The sequence below is a fragment of the Stegostoma tigrinum genome, chromosome 3 (assembly GCF_030684315.1).
Source record: "Stegostoma tigrinum isolate sSteTig4 chromosome 3, sSteTig4.hap1, whole genome shotgun sequence".
NCBI lineage: Eukaryota > Metazoa > Chordata > Chondrichthyes > Orectolobiformes > Stegostomatidae > Stegostoma > Stegostoma tigrinum.
Genome location: NC_081356.1, coordinates 38,721,489 through 38,737,920, shown reverse-complemented (window position 1 = coordinate 38,737,920; position 16,432 = coordinate 38,721,489). Strand labels below are relative to the sequence as shown.

The 16,432-nt window shown below is 40.7% G+C and overlaps 1 protein-coding gene across 3 annotated transcripts in view; it reads right to left on the bottom strand.

Moving 5' to 3' along the window:
* The window catches only part of chrna8 (cholinergic receptor, nicotinic, alpha 8), a 186,863-nt gene extending 170,780 nt beyond the window's left edge, over positions 1-16,083 (bottom strand). For 2 of the 3 annotated variants that reach the window (XM_059644485.1, XM_059644487.1), the window contains exon 1: positions 15,687-16,083. In XM_059644485.1, coding sequence (XP_059500468.1) covers positions 15,687-15,747 — 61 coding nt within the window. In that variant the 5' untranslated portion in view covers positions 15,748-16,083. The remainder of the gene's footprint in view (positions 1-15,686) is intronic. The other variant, XM_059644486.1, reaches the window with a different exon arrangement.
* Positions 16,084-16,432: the final 349 nt, after the last annotated feature.

Genomic DNA, 16,432 nt, shown 5'->3' with positions numbered 1-16,432 from the left:
TCTGATCTGGAATCTGTGCAGTCACTCAATATAGTCACTTGCAATGCAGAAAGTATAACAAGCAAGCAACATGCACACAGGATGACCCTCAAAGTTGTGAGATGATCGATTGCTAATCCTTATTCTGGAGATATGATCGAGGGATGAACGTTAGCCATGATATCAGAAAATCTAATGTAATCTAAACTAATCTTTCTGAATGTCACCGATTGAGTCTCTTAGTGAGAGTTTGCAACCCAGCAAACCTCATTCCACATGGCGCTGAGTCGCTTCTCAGTCCTGGGCCTCCAGTGCCTGGTTGTTCCAGCAGTAGCTTCAGACTCTCCAGTCCCAGTGCCATTCAAAAGAGTAGTCAGTCTCAGATTGGTCAGCAGCAGGCTGCATTTCTATTCCTGAGGTCCTAGATCATAGGTAAGGAGGGCAGCTGGCTACTGTAGTGCCTGACTAATCTTTTATACCAGTAGGCCATTTTACAGGAGGAAATAAAGGTCTCTTACCAAGTCTCCGACTGAGACCCCTGATGTCTCCATAAAACCTAGCTCTGCTCCTCTAATGTGACTCCTGCCAGGGTTTTGCTTCCTGGGATAATGGGAACTGCAGATGCTGGAGAATCCAAGATAGCAAAGTGTGGGGCTGGATGAACACAGCAGGCCAAGCAGCATTTTAGGAGCACAAAAGCTGACGTTTTGGGCCTTGACCCTTCATCAGAAAAGCTTTTCTGATTTCTGATGAAGGGTCTAGGCCCAAAACGTCAGCTTTTGTGCTCCTAAGATGCTGCTTGGCCTGCTGTGTTCATCCAGCCCCACACTTTGTTATCCTAGAGTTTTGCTTCCTTGCTTCTTTACCACAATATAGGGATGATCAGGCAGTAGAAACAGAAATCTTGGCTTTCTGCTGCAGCTACATGTGACTGTTACCAACATTCTCAATCCTCTTACCCAATTTCCGTCCTTTCTAATGGATCCTATAGCTAATTTAATCCTGGTGACAAGGGTTTCAGCTGACAGTTGAAAAATGAACAAGTGTCCCGCATCATCTCTGTTGTGGTAACTTAACAGCCCATCCAGCAGTTTACTGAACAGTTTCTCCAGGATTTCCCTTGTGGTGAAAATCCTGTCTGCCAGCAGCTGGCAACGTCTTTAGGAAGCACAGCTCCCATTCGGTGACTGGAGTGACACCGGATTCAGGTTGATAATGGGTGGGATGGGTTGCGGGTGTCGATTGCTGGTTGTATATCAACAAAGGGAGAGGTTGAGAAGCACACAGTGAGAATTAACAAGTTAGCGGAGAGAGACATAGAGTGTGCAAAATGCTAGTGGAAGCAGGAGGTTTTGGGACGGATGCAGGCAGGACAAGAACATGTGTATGGCTTTCAGAGCCCCATCCAACTTTCAGATGCCAGATCCTTCAAATCTGGCACTGAGCACCTGTGACTGCCCCTTCCCTTGCTAAGGGAGGCAGGAGAGAAGTTTTGCTCACTCTCCCAGCGTGGTGAATGCCTACTCACCACATGTATATATTTTCTAATCAACCTGTACATAAATGTTATTGCACACCTCTGGGACAGGTGGGACTTAAACCCAGGTCTCCTAGCTGAGAGATAGGGACACTGCTGCTGTGTCACAAGAAATACACCCCACCCCCCCCCCCCTCCCAAAACCCCTCCACTTCATGTTGCATATCAGCACTGCATGGCGCGCGTCAATTATCCACTTTGGGGTCATAATTAACATTTTGTTGGAAAGGCTATCCATGCAGGAATTGTGGTAGTGTCCCTTCCTCTGTGCCATGAGGCCTGGGTGCAAGTCTCACCTTCTCCAGAGTTGTGTATTATTTTCTCTTCAGCCTATTCAGCGATATCAAAACCATCTATAAGCCTTCCTAGTCTGGACTTAACAGGCAGGGGAAGGAAGGTGGTATTCCTACACAGTTATCTAAAGATGTGGAAACCACAATGATAAGAAATATTTGAGCAATAGATCTTGTTGGCATGAGTACTCTACATTGGGTACATTCTCATACCTCACTCTGTGATTTTATCAACCATTTTCCAGACCGAAGTAGATGACAGATTGCAACAAGTCCAATTAGCAGTGAACATTATCTTTTATTAAACATTGTCCAAGAACTTACAGGACCTGGCTTTACATGAAGCTTCCACATACAGCCACCTCACAATCATTCTGGCTGTCTAATATTACTGCTGTGGAACATCTTATTCACACATTAACATTCTACCTTTATATTACAACTCCCCAAAGTTTCCAATTCTATTTTTAACATTACATAGTTTACATTGTCCTACATTTCAACTCAAGTCTCTAACTTCAGAGATAATTAGTGATGATATTATCATCTACTTGATTTATTTCTCTCAGAGTGTGAAAAGAATTTGAACTCTGCATTTCTTCTCTCAAACTCCATAGGACAGTATGTGAATTATATCAGCTCTTTTCTCAAGCCATCTTCCAGGTCTGCTGAATAATTGGCTTATTTAGATTCCCTACAGTGTGGAAACAGGCCCTTCGGCCCAACAAGTTCACACTGCCCTTTGGAGCATCCCACCCAGACCCATCCCCCTATAACCCACACACCCCTGAACACTGCGGGCAATTCAGCATGGCCGATCCACCTAGCCTGCACATCTTTGGACTGTGGGAGGAAACCGGAGCACCCGGAGGAAACCCACGCAGACACGGGGAGAATGTGCAAACTCCACACAGACAGTCACCCGAGGCTGGAATCGAACCCGGGTCTCTGGTGCTGTGAGGCTGCAGTGCTAACCACTGAGCCACCGTGCTGCCCACTTATTCTGTAGAAAGTCACCTTCTTGTAGAAACTAGTACAGTCCTGTTTGTCCTCACTGTTCCATTCACAATCTCTGAGGCAAGATTGTGGATATAACATGTTTTACAATCAAGAACATGCCCTTGATTCTGACCACAAATCTACACTTAGTTTTTAAATGCACCTTCTAAATGTTCCTGCTTAATATCGGTGTTTCCTGAAGGCTTAAGTATGCATCAAATGCTTTTACAATTTATTTTGCAGTTGTTTTTTCATTAATTCCCTGTCTGACTGATGTCATTTGCACTACCACTCATGAAGCAGACAAGGGTACTGGCTTGTTTCTAACTAGGTTTTTCTGATGTATAGTATATTTGCCACCTTGTAAATAAGACTCACTACTTCAGCCAACTTTCAGCCTGTTGTGGACCTGCTACCTGTTTGAAACCCTCCAGTAAAGGTAATGTTTTCTCCATTGCTTCTCATTAGTCTAATCATATTCCACTGCATTTTGATCATTGGTCATTCCTTCAATCCCCTACTAGTTGTGGTTGTCAAGTGATCTTATTTTGTATCATGTGATGTAAACTCTCATTTATGTTACATACATATCCAGCTAACACTACTTAGCTATCCACTACTGAAACTAGTGGAGTATATTAGCAGGCTCTGTCAATTCAATAGCAAACTAAACTTTTCTCATACAGAATACTGTATTATTGAACCAGAAATACCATCCGCCATTGACCAACTAACAGAAACACAAGCATTTGGAGCCTTGCTCCTTTTTCAGGTGTGAGTGAGAGAGATGGCATCAGGCACAGAATTTATAAGTAAAAGATCAAAGGGTCACACAATTGATAAGATGTATTAAACAAACCAAAGATGCTGTTAAATCTTAAATCAGATTGAAGGTTTTAATTGATTAACATGTATATGTAAATCTCTGAATTCTTTTCAAGTCACTGCCCTGAGAGAACTAAAGGTTTTATAGCATAGCGAAGAGGTGACATTTTAGGTTAGACAATGCAGGTTAGGTGTGTGTGAGAAATTCAGGGATTTACACATACATATTAAACAATTAAAACCTTCTAACTGATTAAAGATTTAACAGCATCTCAGGTTTGTTTAAAACATCCTCATCAGTTGTGTGACTCATTGATCTTTTACTTATAAATTCTTTGTCAGATGCCATTTCTCTCATTAACAACTGAAGAAGGAGCAAGGCTCCTAAAGCTTGTATTTTCACACAAACCTGTTGGACTATAACCTGATCTCATGTGATTTCTGACTTTGTTCACCCCAGTCCAACACCAGCACCTCCACATCAGGACCATTTAGTGGGTTTAACAAGTTTTGAAAACAATAGAATGGAAACAGTCTGATGCATCACTGTGCACCGCATTTCTCATGTGACTGCGCAAATCAAAATGACAGTCAAATGGGTGAAATTCCACCATTCATGCCATAGCAATGTTCAGTGGCAGGTTTGGAGTGCCCATTTTAGGTTTAAAATTAAACGACTTTCAAGCCAATCTCACAATAGTTAATCTGCACAAAGCAGTTTAACATTGAATTGTAAAAATGAACAACAGATGAAAACGTACAGACAGAGCAACCAATTGAAGAGTTATAGGTATTGTTTTTACACGCAAACTGCATTGACAAAATATTTAGAAGACCAAAGCACTAGATAATTCTTAGATATTTAAAGGCATTTTACATCTTTGAAAGACATTATTAATTTGAATATGATAAAAAAAACTTTTGGTCAAATGTCTTAATAAAAGTGAGATTAAATCTTGACTTAGCTGCACCTCTTCTCCACTTAATTTAATTCACAACTGGTGGAATTTACTTCAAAGCAACACAGTGACAGAAAATCAAAAGACAATCAATCCACATAGATTATGACTGCAAATGTTCCCCTTTGACAAATTCACCTCAAATTTCAAATGAATATTTTATGCAAGTATTCATCATTCATCTGCATTACAACCTACGATTGATACCAATGACACAACCACAAAAAGGTCTTTTTATAAACACTAGCAAGAGATCTAATTTCTTTTTCAAACTGTATCAAACCGAAGTCATTAATCCCATTTTTCTCTGTGTATCTTACTGCTTGTATCTAACATACTGCTCTCAACATAAAATCAGAATCCCTACAGTGCAGAGACCATTCAGCCCATCAACCCACCCCATTCCTGTTACCCTACATTTCACACGGCTAGTCCACCCAACCTGAAAATCCCTGGGGCATTTTAGCATCGCCAAACCATCCAACCTGCACATCTTTGGGCTGTGGAAGGAATCCAGAGCACCCACTAGGATCCATACAGCCCCCTGTAGCTGGAATCAAACCCAAGACCCCAGTGCTAACCACTGTGCCACTGTTACACTTCAGCAGCATTGCAAAAACCAGGTAAACTGATCAACTAAGCATTCAATTCTCTGCTCTTTGTCGATTACTGTAAGTAATTCACTTTTGAGGAATGCAGGCTTATTTCAAAACTGTTACAAGTAGAGCATTCCTTTCTTTACTTCATGGTTCTTTTAAAAGTAGCTAAAGATGAAATGGAAATTACTATTTCTGGTTCCATTAACTTCCAAAATATTAGGCTAGGAACAATAGAGAGTCATTCACATTTTTGCTCACAGAGAAGTACAGAATTCAAGAGGTGTAATGGTCACAGTTTTACACCAAAAATAGATACCAACTAGACAGGCTAACATCAAACAATATACTGGTGACTGGAAATCGACTTCTACACAAAACTGTAACATAAAATGAAAAGGGAGAAAAAGGCTTGCATTTGTACAAGTACCTTGTATGCTCCAAAACACTTCACAAATCAATGAATCACTACCGTTGCAAATGGAAGCAAACTGCAACTTATGGACTTAAATTCCATATTACTTCCTCCACCATATAGTCTATAATCAAGGTTACACAAAATAGGTTGGAAAGTTCATCGCTTTGTTCTCAATGGAAAGCACTATGTGCACATGAACATCATCCTTTGTCAATGAAAACAAGGCATGTGATTTAATCTGGCTTTTGATGGTGGTATGCTAATGAGCACAGTGTATCTATTCAGTCTTGTAAATATGACCTCGGCTTTTTATTTGGATTTCACAACAAAATCAGTAGCCTTGTCAATGTTCAATGCTGGTGAAAAGTGAGATGTATATTCTTACCTGCTGATAATCTGATTCAATTTTGTTTTACTTTCATCAAAAGGATGTGACGGTTGCTGGCTGGGCTAGCATTTATTCCCTATTTCTAATTCCCTTGAGAAAGCAGTGAGAAGCTGCTTTCCTGAACTATGGTAGTCCATTTGCTGCAGGCAACACCTTTAGAGAAGTATTTCTCAGACTTTAACCCTGCATTGAAGTAACAGTAATATATATTTCAAACTGAGCAGAGTTAATATTTCAAGTCCACAAAAGAACTGCTCGGAAGAAGGGTCAGTGGACTCAAAACATTAATTCTGTTTCTCTCTCCACAGATGCTGCCAGATCTGCTGAGTTTCTCCAGCAATTTTTGCTTTTGTGTGTGAAATTACAGCCTTACTGATGATAATTGGCTAATTTATAACATTATAATGATTGCTTTTGAAGTTATTTCAATAAGCAGCTTTAAAACTTTGGAATTTTTTTTTAAATTGGCAGGCAGATCATTTTAATAATTTGATATTTTGTCAGTTTTATACAACCTGTTCTCCCTTCAAGAAAACTTTGAACTTTCCTAACAGTTTATAATTCCCACACTGAAATAAGGCACTTGCTTCAATGGTGTTGGCTCAACAAGCGCCAAATTCAAACAGATTCTGTTAAGTTTGAATTTCCCTTCTCATTTCCCCTACTGGCGAAATTTGCATCCGTTGGCAATGGAAGTGGAATTTCTAGATCCAGATCCTGCACGGTTTTTAAAGATTCTCAGAGTCTCTGCAACTATGCAGAAAATTCACTTCCTTGTTTCAATTGTATAACCCTATTATGACATAAATGGTCTACTATTAACCTTGCCCTTAACTCAAGGAAGGAGCGATGGGAAACAGAGTTTGCTCAATTGAGCAAACAGTACACAATGGCCTGAAATTTTCACAAAGTCAATGACTCCGGTGATCTTTGTGCAAACCATGTCAGCTATTCATAACTAATAACAACTGTCTGAATTAAAGGGCAATTGTTTGATTTTAAGACATTTTGGATCTCCAGTTTGGACGTGAATAGAACTATGTAAATTCAACTCCTTTCAGCTTTTAAGCGACGAGGAACATTATTCCATTAAAAGAGTGTTCTTTTATTTTTTTGAACTTGGGGGAGATTTAAGTGTTCCAATCAATGCATTAATTATTAGTAAGCAGAGCACCAGATAATTTTATAACCCAAATATGCGCAAAGCTGATCTTGGTGATTGGTAAAATTAACAGAAACTGACAGACAGGCTGTGCTTCAGGCCCTTCAAGCAATCTGTAGGCTAAAGTTAACAGAATTCCACTTGCCCTGCTAATTTAAGGCAGTGAAAACATCCCAGACACTTCCAGCTTCAATGTAAAGAATTTTATCTAAAATGGGTCAGTGATGTATAAACATTATTCCAGAAAGCAGTTTCTTCATTTAGTTTTGGTTAAATTTAGTTTGAAATGCTCAAAATCGTCCTCAAAAACATTGTTTCATTTTTTGTTAGCAGAAAACAGATATGTTTTTCAAGAGGAGTTGGAGTGAACTGTGTTTGATCGACTATGACATTCAATAAATTTACACATTGGAAGAAAGACAGTGTAAGAATATTTAAAACAACTTTTGAGTATAACAGGATTGTTAATTTTTTAATCCATGTCTTTTATATATGCACTGTCTGCTTACAAATAATCACAATGCATCAATGAAAAGATGTGATTGAGGATCCATTGGTTAATATCAAATAAACAAAGAGTATGTGTCAAGTTGTAAACTGGAAACAACAGACTGGAAACTGAATGGAAACATTTTCAATATAGATTGGCTCCATATGCCTTCACCTGAGGCAACATTCCCTCCAGGCCCACATGACCATGCAGATGGACTAAAAGCCATTGCCATGCATGTATCTCAGATGTCCATACAGCTGTTGGTAAAATTAGAAGAAACATGGACAAGGGATCTCTGAAAGTTTATCCCTGCATCTGTAAATCATACCAGATGATACACTGAAGACAAGAAATCAAAGTTACAATGATTTTGACATTCAATTCACAAAGTAGCAAGGATTTTCCAGTTTGGCGGAATCATTCCACCTTTTGGGACAAGGAGCTCCATCCATCTGCTGGCTTGATCTATGTCTGATCAGTGTTCTGTAGTTAGGGATTTTCCAACATTGTCAGGACTGCCTTCGAGTGTCCAAACTTTAATCTCCTGGAAATGGATGCAAATGGTTTGGAGGAAAAAACAAAATTTATAAAAGTGTCCTTTCTGAATCATTTTCTTGGGTTCATTTCTATCTTTTACCAGCTGATTTTCTGGAATACTATGTATTGGACTGTGTACTAGACATAACATACTTTGTAAAGGCACATCTGTCTTTAAAACTGACACAATCTTACAGGATGGTTCCAAGTCACTAAACTGATTTTGTTGAATCACTGCAGGTTAAAATAATGGCAGGCAGACTGATGTGTTATTGCAGCAATCATAAAAGGGAGATACTTGAAAAAATGGTGAAGACTGATACATAATACAATACAAAACAATTCAATACAGCACAAGAACATGCCGTTTGGCCTACCAAGTCTGTACCGATTCCTGAATCCTTATTTAGACCCACTACTTACTGCCCATGCACAGTTCCTATCCCTCTATTCACCTCCTGCTCATGTGTCCACCAAGATACATTTTAGACATTGCTAACGTGCCTGCTTCTACCACCTCCACTGGCAGTGCATTCCAGGCACCTACCACCCTTTGTGTGGAAAAGTATCCCTGCACCTCGAATCTTTTCCCTCCTGTAGTTGACCCTTTCACCTTGGGAAAAAGCCTCTGACTACCCACTCTATCAGGGGCTCTCATAATTTATTAAATCCCTAGCAGGTCACCATCTTTCCAGTGAAAACAATCTGAATTTATCCAACCTCTCCTCATAACTAATACCCTCCAGACCAGGCAACATCCTGGTAAACTTTCTCTGCACCATCTTCAAAGCGTCCCTATCCTTCTGGTGACCAGAACTGCACACACTATTCCAATTGTGGCCTACCTAAGTTTGCACAGTTGTAACGCAACTTTGCAAATTTTACATTCGATATCCCGGTCAACAAACGCAAGTGTGCTGTATGCCTTCTGGAATCTGTGGACCTGTATGCCCAGATCTCTCCATATGTCCATGCTCCCAAGATAAATAAATAGTTCCTAAAGACAGCTGGACAGGGAGCAAGATGCAACCAAAGAATAAACCACAGGTCAGTCTAACCTGGGCGGTGGAGAAAATATGGAAATAATTCTGAGGGACTGAATTAATCTGCACTTCAAGAGGAAGGGATTAATCAAGAACAGTCAGTATGATTTTGTTCAGGGGAGGTCATGACTTCTCGACTTCATTGAATCTTTCGAAGAGATGACCAGGTGTATGGATGAGGGAAATGATTTTGATGTAGTCTCCTTGGATGTCAGCAGCGCTTTTGGTATGTTCCCACATGGGAGACTCTTGACAAAGCTAAGAGCTCATGGAATCCAAAGAAATTTGGCTAGCTGGATCCACAATTGGCTGAGTGGCAGGAAGCAGAGGGTAATGGTTGAGGAGTAGCTGTCAGACAGGAAGTCTGCATCCAGTGGTGACACACATGGCTCAGTGTTGTGGCCTTTGCCGTTAGCGATTTTTATAAATGATTTAGACTTGAACGTATGAGGGCTGATCAATCAGTTCACAGATAACACAAAAATTGGTGGGGTGGAAAATCATGAGGGTGGTAGCCTTCGGAAGATGCAACCTGCTTGTCAGATGGACTGATCAGTGAAAATGGAGTTCAATCTGGAAAATTAAATAAACACTAAAAGAAATGCAGATATGGTAAAGCAAAAACAAGAACAGAGACTACTGGTAAAGTGCAGCAACTGCGGAGAGAAATCAGAGTTAACATTTTGGGTCGAGTGGTGGACAATACAAAGATTGGTGGAGTTGCAAATGGTGAGGAGGATTGTCAGAGAATACAGCAGGACATAGATCAATTGGATGCATGGGCAAAAAAATGGCAGATGGAGTTTAATCTGGACAAACATGAGGTGATGCATTTTGGAAGGTCAAGTGCAGGTGGAAATGATACAGTGAACAGCAGGTCCCCTAGGAGTATTGATATGCAGAATGATCTGGGTGTACAGGTCCACAGATCACTGAAGGTGGCACTGCAGATAGATAAGGTAATAAAAATATGGCTTATGGCATGCTTGCCTTCATTGGAAGGGACATGGAGTATAAAGATAGACAAGTTATGCTGCAGCTTTATAGAAATTTAGTTAGACCGCATTTGTAATATTGCGTACAAATTCTGGTCACCACACTACCAGAAGGATGTGAGATAACGAAGTGTGGAGCTGGATGAACACAGCAGGCCAAGCAGCATCTTAGGAGCACAAAAGCTGATGTTTCGGGCCTAGGCCCTTCAGGATACAGAAAAGGTTTAGCAGGACGTTGCCTGGTATGGGGGATTTTAGCTATGAAGAAAGGTTGGATAGACTGGGTTTGTTTTTTCTGAAATGCAGGAGGTTGAGGGACAATCTAAAAGTTTATAAAACTGTGAATGGCAAGGATACAGCAGAAAGAATGGGGCTTTTTTCCCCCAGAGTGAAGGGGTCAATTACTAGGGGACACAGGTTCAAGGTGTGAGATGTTGGGGGGGTGGGGCAGTGGAGAGTTTAAAAAAGGACATGCAAGACAATTTTTTCACATAAAGACTGGCGAGTGCTTGGAACACAATCGCTGGAGAAGGAGATGGGAGCAGACAATAGAAGCATTCAAGAAGCATCTGGACAAATACATGAATAGGATGGGAATAGAAGGATACGGATCGTGTAAATGAATACAGTTTTAGAATGGAAGGGCAAAATGTGGCGGTCCAGGCTTGGAGGGCAGAAGAGCCTGTTCCTGTGTTGTTCTGTTCTTTGTTCTTGTTCTCTCCATAGATGCTGCCAAATCTGCTGGACCTTTTCTAGCAATTTCAGTTGTTGTGGATAAATAAGGTGATGTATTTGGACAGGACAAACACAGCAAGGAAACATATGGTGAACAGTGGGACTCTGGGAAGCGCCAAGAATCAGAGGGGCCTTGGTGTGCATATTCACTGGTCCCTTAAAGGTGGTTAAGAAGGCATATGGATACATGCTTTTGTTAGTGTGGCCTAGAGTTTAAGATCAGGGAGGTGCTGCTGGAACGTAGAAGACATTTGTTAGATCACAGCCAGCGTTTCATGTGCTGTTCTAGGATCCACATTATAGGAGGGATGTCAAGGTGGCAGGGTGCAGAAAGGATTTTCCAGGATGTTGCCTGGGCTGCAGAATTTCAGGTATGAAGGCAGATTGGACAGGTAAATCTTTTAACCCAGAAGTTGGTCGGAATTTGAAATTCACCAACGGTAAGGGTGGTAGGGGCAGAAAACTTTATAACATTTAAGTAGTATTTAAATGTGCATTTGTAATGGCAAGTCATACAAGGCTATGGGTCATGTGCTAAGAAATGGGGTGAGAACAGTTAGATGGCTGTTTTTAAATTGAGACAGATGAAATGGGCCAAAAGCAACTTTTATCTGTGCTGTACATCTCTAAGACTGGTTTGAATCTTATAGAATGCTGACAATGTGGAAACAGGTCATTCACCCCAACAAGTCCACACTAGCTCTCTGAAGAGCATCCCACCCAGACTCACCGCCCCCACCCCCCAAGCCTGTAAACCTGCACCCCTCTATGGCCAATCCATCCAACCTACAGGTGTAGGTTAGATGGGCTTGAGATCAGTATGACAGGTCAGCACAGCATCGAGGGCCGAAGGGCCTGTACTGTGCTGTGATGTTCTATGTTCTACACATCCCTAGGTACTATGGGAAGTTTAGCATGGCCAATCCACCTAACCTGCATATCTTTGCGGAAGGAAACTGGAGCACCCAGAAGAAATCCACACAGACACAGGGAGAATGTGAAAACTCCACACAACCACTTGAGGCTGGAATTGAACCCAAGTCTCTGGCACTGTGAAGCACTGAGCCACCGGGCTGCCCCAATTTAAGGTATTTGAGGATCAGGAACTCACAAAATGACAGATAAAAAGCAGGTCAATGAGATGGGGAGCATGGATTTTTGAAGGGATGTAATCAATTCCTAACATTTGTGATGTAGAGCTAGGATCTGATTCATTGGTTGTGGGATGGCTCAGCCTTGTATATTTAATGTTGCATCTGTTTAGCATGCATGCAAGTCCTGCACTCTTAGCCTCACCAGTTTGACACTTCAATTTTACATATGACTGGTGCTGCTCCAGCATTCAATCATTACATATATTTGATATTATTGAATTTTTCTTTTAGCCAATAAATCTGTTCAGGGATTCCCAATGAATACTGTACAATCAAGAAGACTTGCTGACGGGAATGTTTCATTGATGGAACATTTGTTCAGGTGTAAGTCAATTGGTTCAGAGTTATGAATAACTCTTCCAGATGAGGGAATTTCAAACATTGGGATTTCTACCGTATAACCATAACTTTCAGGAATTGCTATACTTGACCAACTACTGGCTACTAGCAGCGCTTCTCAAAGTGCGTTCCATCATCCTAGATTCAAATTTCTATGTTAGGGCTTGAAATGAAGAACCTCTAACTCAGAGGCAAGTTTTAAATTAGGGACAGTTTTGCCATGAATACATGACCAATGAGGTTGTTGACTTGCTCACTGAGCTGGCTTGTTGTTCAGATCTTTTGTCACTAAGCTAGGTGACATCATCAGCAGAGCCTCCAATGAAGCAATATTATTCTACTCCGCTATGAATTTATACTGTCCGGTCCATTATGGTGATTAGTGTCATTTCCGGTTTTGATCTATATGGATTTAAATATGCAGTCCAATTCTATATGTTTGTTGATTGCATTACAGGTGGAGAACCAGGCCTCTAGGAATTCCCTTGCGTGTCTATGTTTGGCTTGGGCTACTATAGTTACTTTGTCCCAATTAAATTGATGGTCTTTGTTATCTGAATGTACAGGTATTAAGGAGAGTTCATCGTGCTGTAATGCTGCTAGCAGAAGTTCGTGTATTCTGATGGCTAGTTTCCTTCCTGTCTGTCCGATACAGTAGAATACACTGCTGCATCTGAGGCTCCACTAATGATATCATCTGGCATGGTGATGAAACATCTGAACGAGAACAAGCCAACTAGGCAAGCAAGTCAACAACCTTACCCACAACCTGAGCTACAGATCTTTGCCAATGCTTTAACTGCATGACCAATGTAACAGATACTGCTCAAATCTATTGTTTTCAAGATTTTCTGCAAAAGCTGGAGATCACAGTCATGTATTTTTCAAAGTCAACCCCTGTTAAAGAGTCAAATAGCCACCTTTTATGTTGCATCTTTCAACAAGTTGAAATATTTTCCATCTTCATCATCATCATTGGCAACATTCTACAGAGAGTAGCTAAAACAGTTCACAACTTAGTTTGGATATGTAATGATACTGCCACAGAGATCATATCCTGAGGCGTCACTTGATTTTCTAGACCAGAAGTAGGGACATTACCAATGCATCACCAGACTCTCCCAACAAGAGTTATACTCAATGACGTGTTAATTATGTATTAGCTTCTGCTTTTGGCCATAGGGGTTTGGAGTTTAACTTGAAGTGAGGTAGAAAAACTATTACTTAGCTCATGATGGACTTAGTTTAGGATTTCTATATATTGTAGGAGGCTTTATATAGTGTTTAAGACGATTATTGAAAAACTAATATGAAATGAGCAAAAATGAAATATTTTGAATAACTGAAACCATTCTTTTGAGTAAGGGGACTTTTAAATTTTAATTTTCATTCTATATCTCAATTCTTCTTAAAAAATCTTACTAATCTAAAGTTATCATCATTTATCACTGCATTATTCCTCAGCGTGGCAACTGCTAACCTTTGAGCATATTGCACATTCTCATGATTGTCACACAGTATTGCCTCATCCACCTGATCCTCTTTCATCTTTGTTTACCTGCTGTTCTAATCAGCCAATGGTAAACCAATTCTATTCTCTTTCCAGTGATAATCTTGAAAGGTCTAGTCGAGAAAATCTTTTTCCTATCAAATGTTGTAGAAAGCATACAGTTGGCTCTAAAGTAGCCCAACGTTTTGGTAGACACTTGTAACCTTTGCATTTACAAAAAAATTTGCGATTTGAATATTATGGCACAACATGAGCAACACAGCTGATGCTCTTTAATAGCATTAATTGCTGATTGATCTGTCATGAACTGGTTACCAGGTTTTGTTCAGCACTCAATATGTAAGTTTAATAAGGAAATGCCAGTGTGCACAGGCAACATTCCTCTCTGACTAAGCAACCGTTATCTCCTTAACTCTTGCTACAAGTATCACATAGAAAATACTGCAGCCAGGAAATGGGATGAGAAGAGGCCATGTGCGACTATGCAGCGACCTACTTGACTTCATTAACAAACAATAGACAATAATGATGTTGCCAAAGTGGAGAAGATTCTATTCAGTAGTTGCAGAGGTAGATAGTCAATGGTTCCCTATCTGAATGGACAGATAATTGGTCATAGAAGCAGGAAGGGGAGCAAGGACTGCTCCACAATGAAGGAAAATTGAAACTCTGCAGGTCGACCTTCTATACTGATAAGATGAGACAATCTGTTTGGAAATATTGCTCAAAGAATACCTCAAGGGGACAGTCTGTTTTATTTTAGCAAAGCTTTCATTCAGTAGATGTCTAAACTGCAACAGAAAATCTCAGTGGAGTACAGACTTCAACTGAACCAGTCAATGCTTTATAATATCAATTTAGCTTTGTGAGCTTGAAACTCTGGCCAGTTGGTTTGAAACACGATTTCAATTATATTTTCAGCAGTGAAAAGTGCAAGTGAAACGTAAACATTCCAAAGAGTTCCTTGTCTGCATTATGTTCTGAATAATCATCAGCCAATAACTAAACTTCAAAAGGTCACAGTTATTTGCGCAGAAGGTGACAATCTCGGCGTGTTGAGTTCCAGCTTGCATTAAAGTGTACGTATATGCACACTTGTCTTCCACTTTCTATACTGTATATCAGTGCTCTGTGTGTCTTATTTGCAATGTGCCTATATTGATGAGTTTCTGCCTTACGTTTGTGCTCTTGGCAGCTATTTTTTTCTGCTTTGGGGTAGCATTTCGCCTTCATAAATCCTGGACGAGATAAAAGCGGGGAAAAACAAATTCTGAGAAATTTGCAGTTCGCTTTACAAACCGGAGGGTAACGGTTCCTCACAACAACATAAACCGTTTCTTTTCACCTCTTGATCTCGACTTTCCGACATCAGGTGTTCCACCGCTAGGACCAGAAACATTCATTAAAACCTGAGCAAATGAGGCGTTCGGTCCTTTATCGTCTCCCAAATAAACCCCAAAGACCACTGTATTCAAAAACCGAATTCATTCTCTGTGCATTTTTTTTTCAAAATTGGTAACTTTTTTTAGTAATAAACGGAACTATGTAGCAAGTTGAATAAAATATATTCAAACAGAGGAAATTACACACGTTCTGAAGGCAAGAACGAGATTCGGGTGAAACAGGCGAAATTACACGGTGATGGACAAACGTGTATCGTTTTACCTCCAGGTAAATTGAGAATCTCCCAAGCCAAAGAGGTGGAGGTTAGAATAGATGCTTACCTTTCACAAAGTACAGCAGCACAGTGAGCCTGACACAGACGAGCCACTTCCAGGTCTGCATGTTGTTCAGACCGGTCTTCACCAAACACGTCTTCCTGAAAGCAGGGAGGAGAACGACTATCGGGTGCCCAAAGTCAGGCACGCCGAGCCGGATTTCAAGATTTCAAACAGCACTTTCTCAATGATACCCCGAGTCATCTCATGTCAACAGGATATCTGTCGATTGCTGTGTGTGCAAGCTTCTCCCTCCTGAGCTACAGCGATTCGAAACTGCTGGTGGACAGTGACACAAATTTATGGAGGGAGGCCATTCGGCCCAATCTTTCCTGCCGAACCCTGGAGCAATGCCCTCTGGCTCTTTCCTCACGGAGCTGCGAAATATATGCAATCTCTTTTTTGAAAGTAACTGCAGGATCGGCTTCCACACCGCCTCCGCACCCGAACCGCGCCCTCGCCCCTCCCCCTACCGTCCAGTCAATGCTTTCTGATCCACCGCGCGCTGTGTTAAAGTTTTCTTCTCCCGCAGTGTTGGGATATACAGGACCCTGTGTAACTATTAACATAGGTAAGCAATTCATAAAGTGCTGACGAGCAGATCACAGTCCAAAATATGGACATTATATATATACACACAGATGTGAACGCACTCATATACATACGTATGGACTGGGACAAAAGTCTGAGTGTGGCCTAACCAAAGTCTTATAATGCTGCAACATGGCATCCTGACTCTTGTATTCAATTCC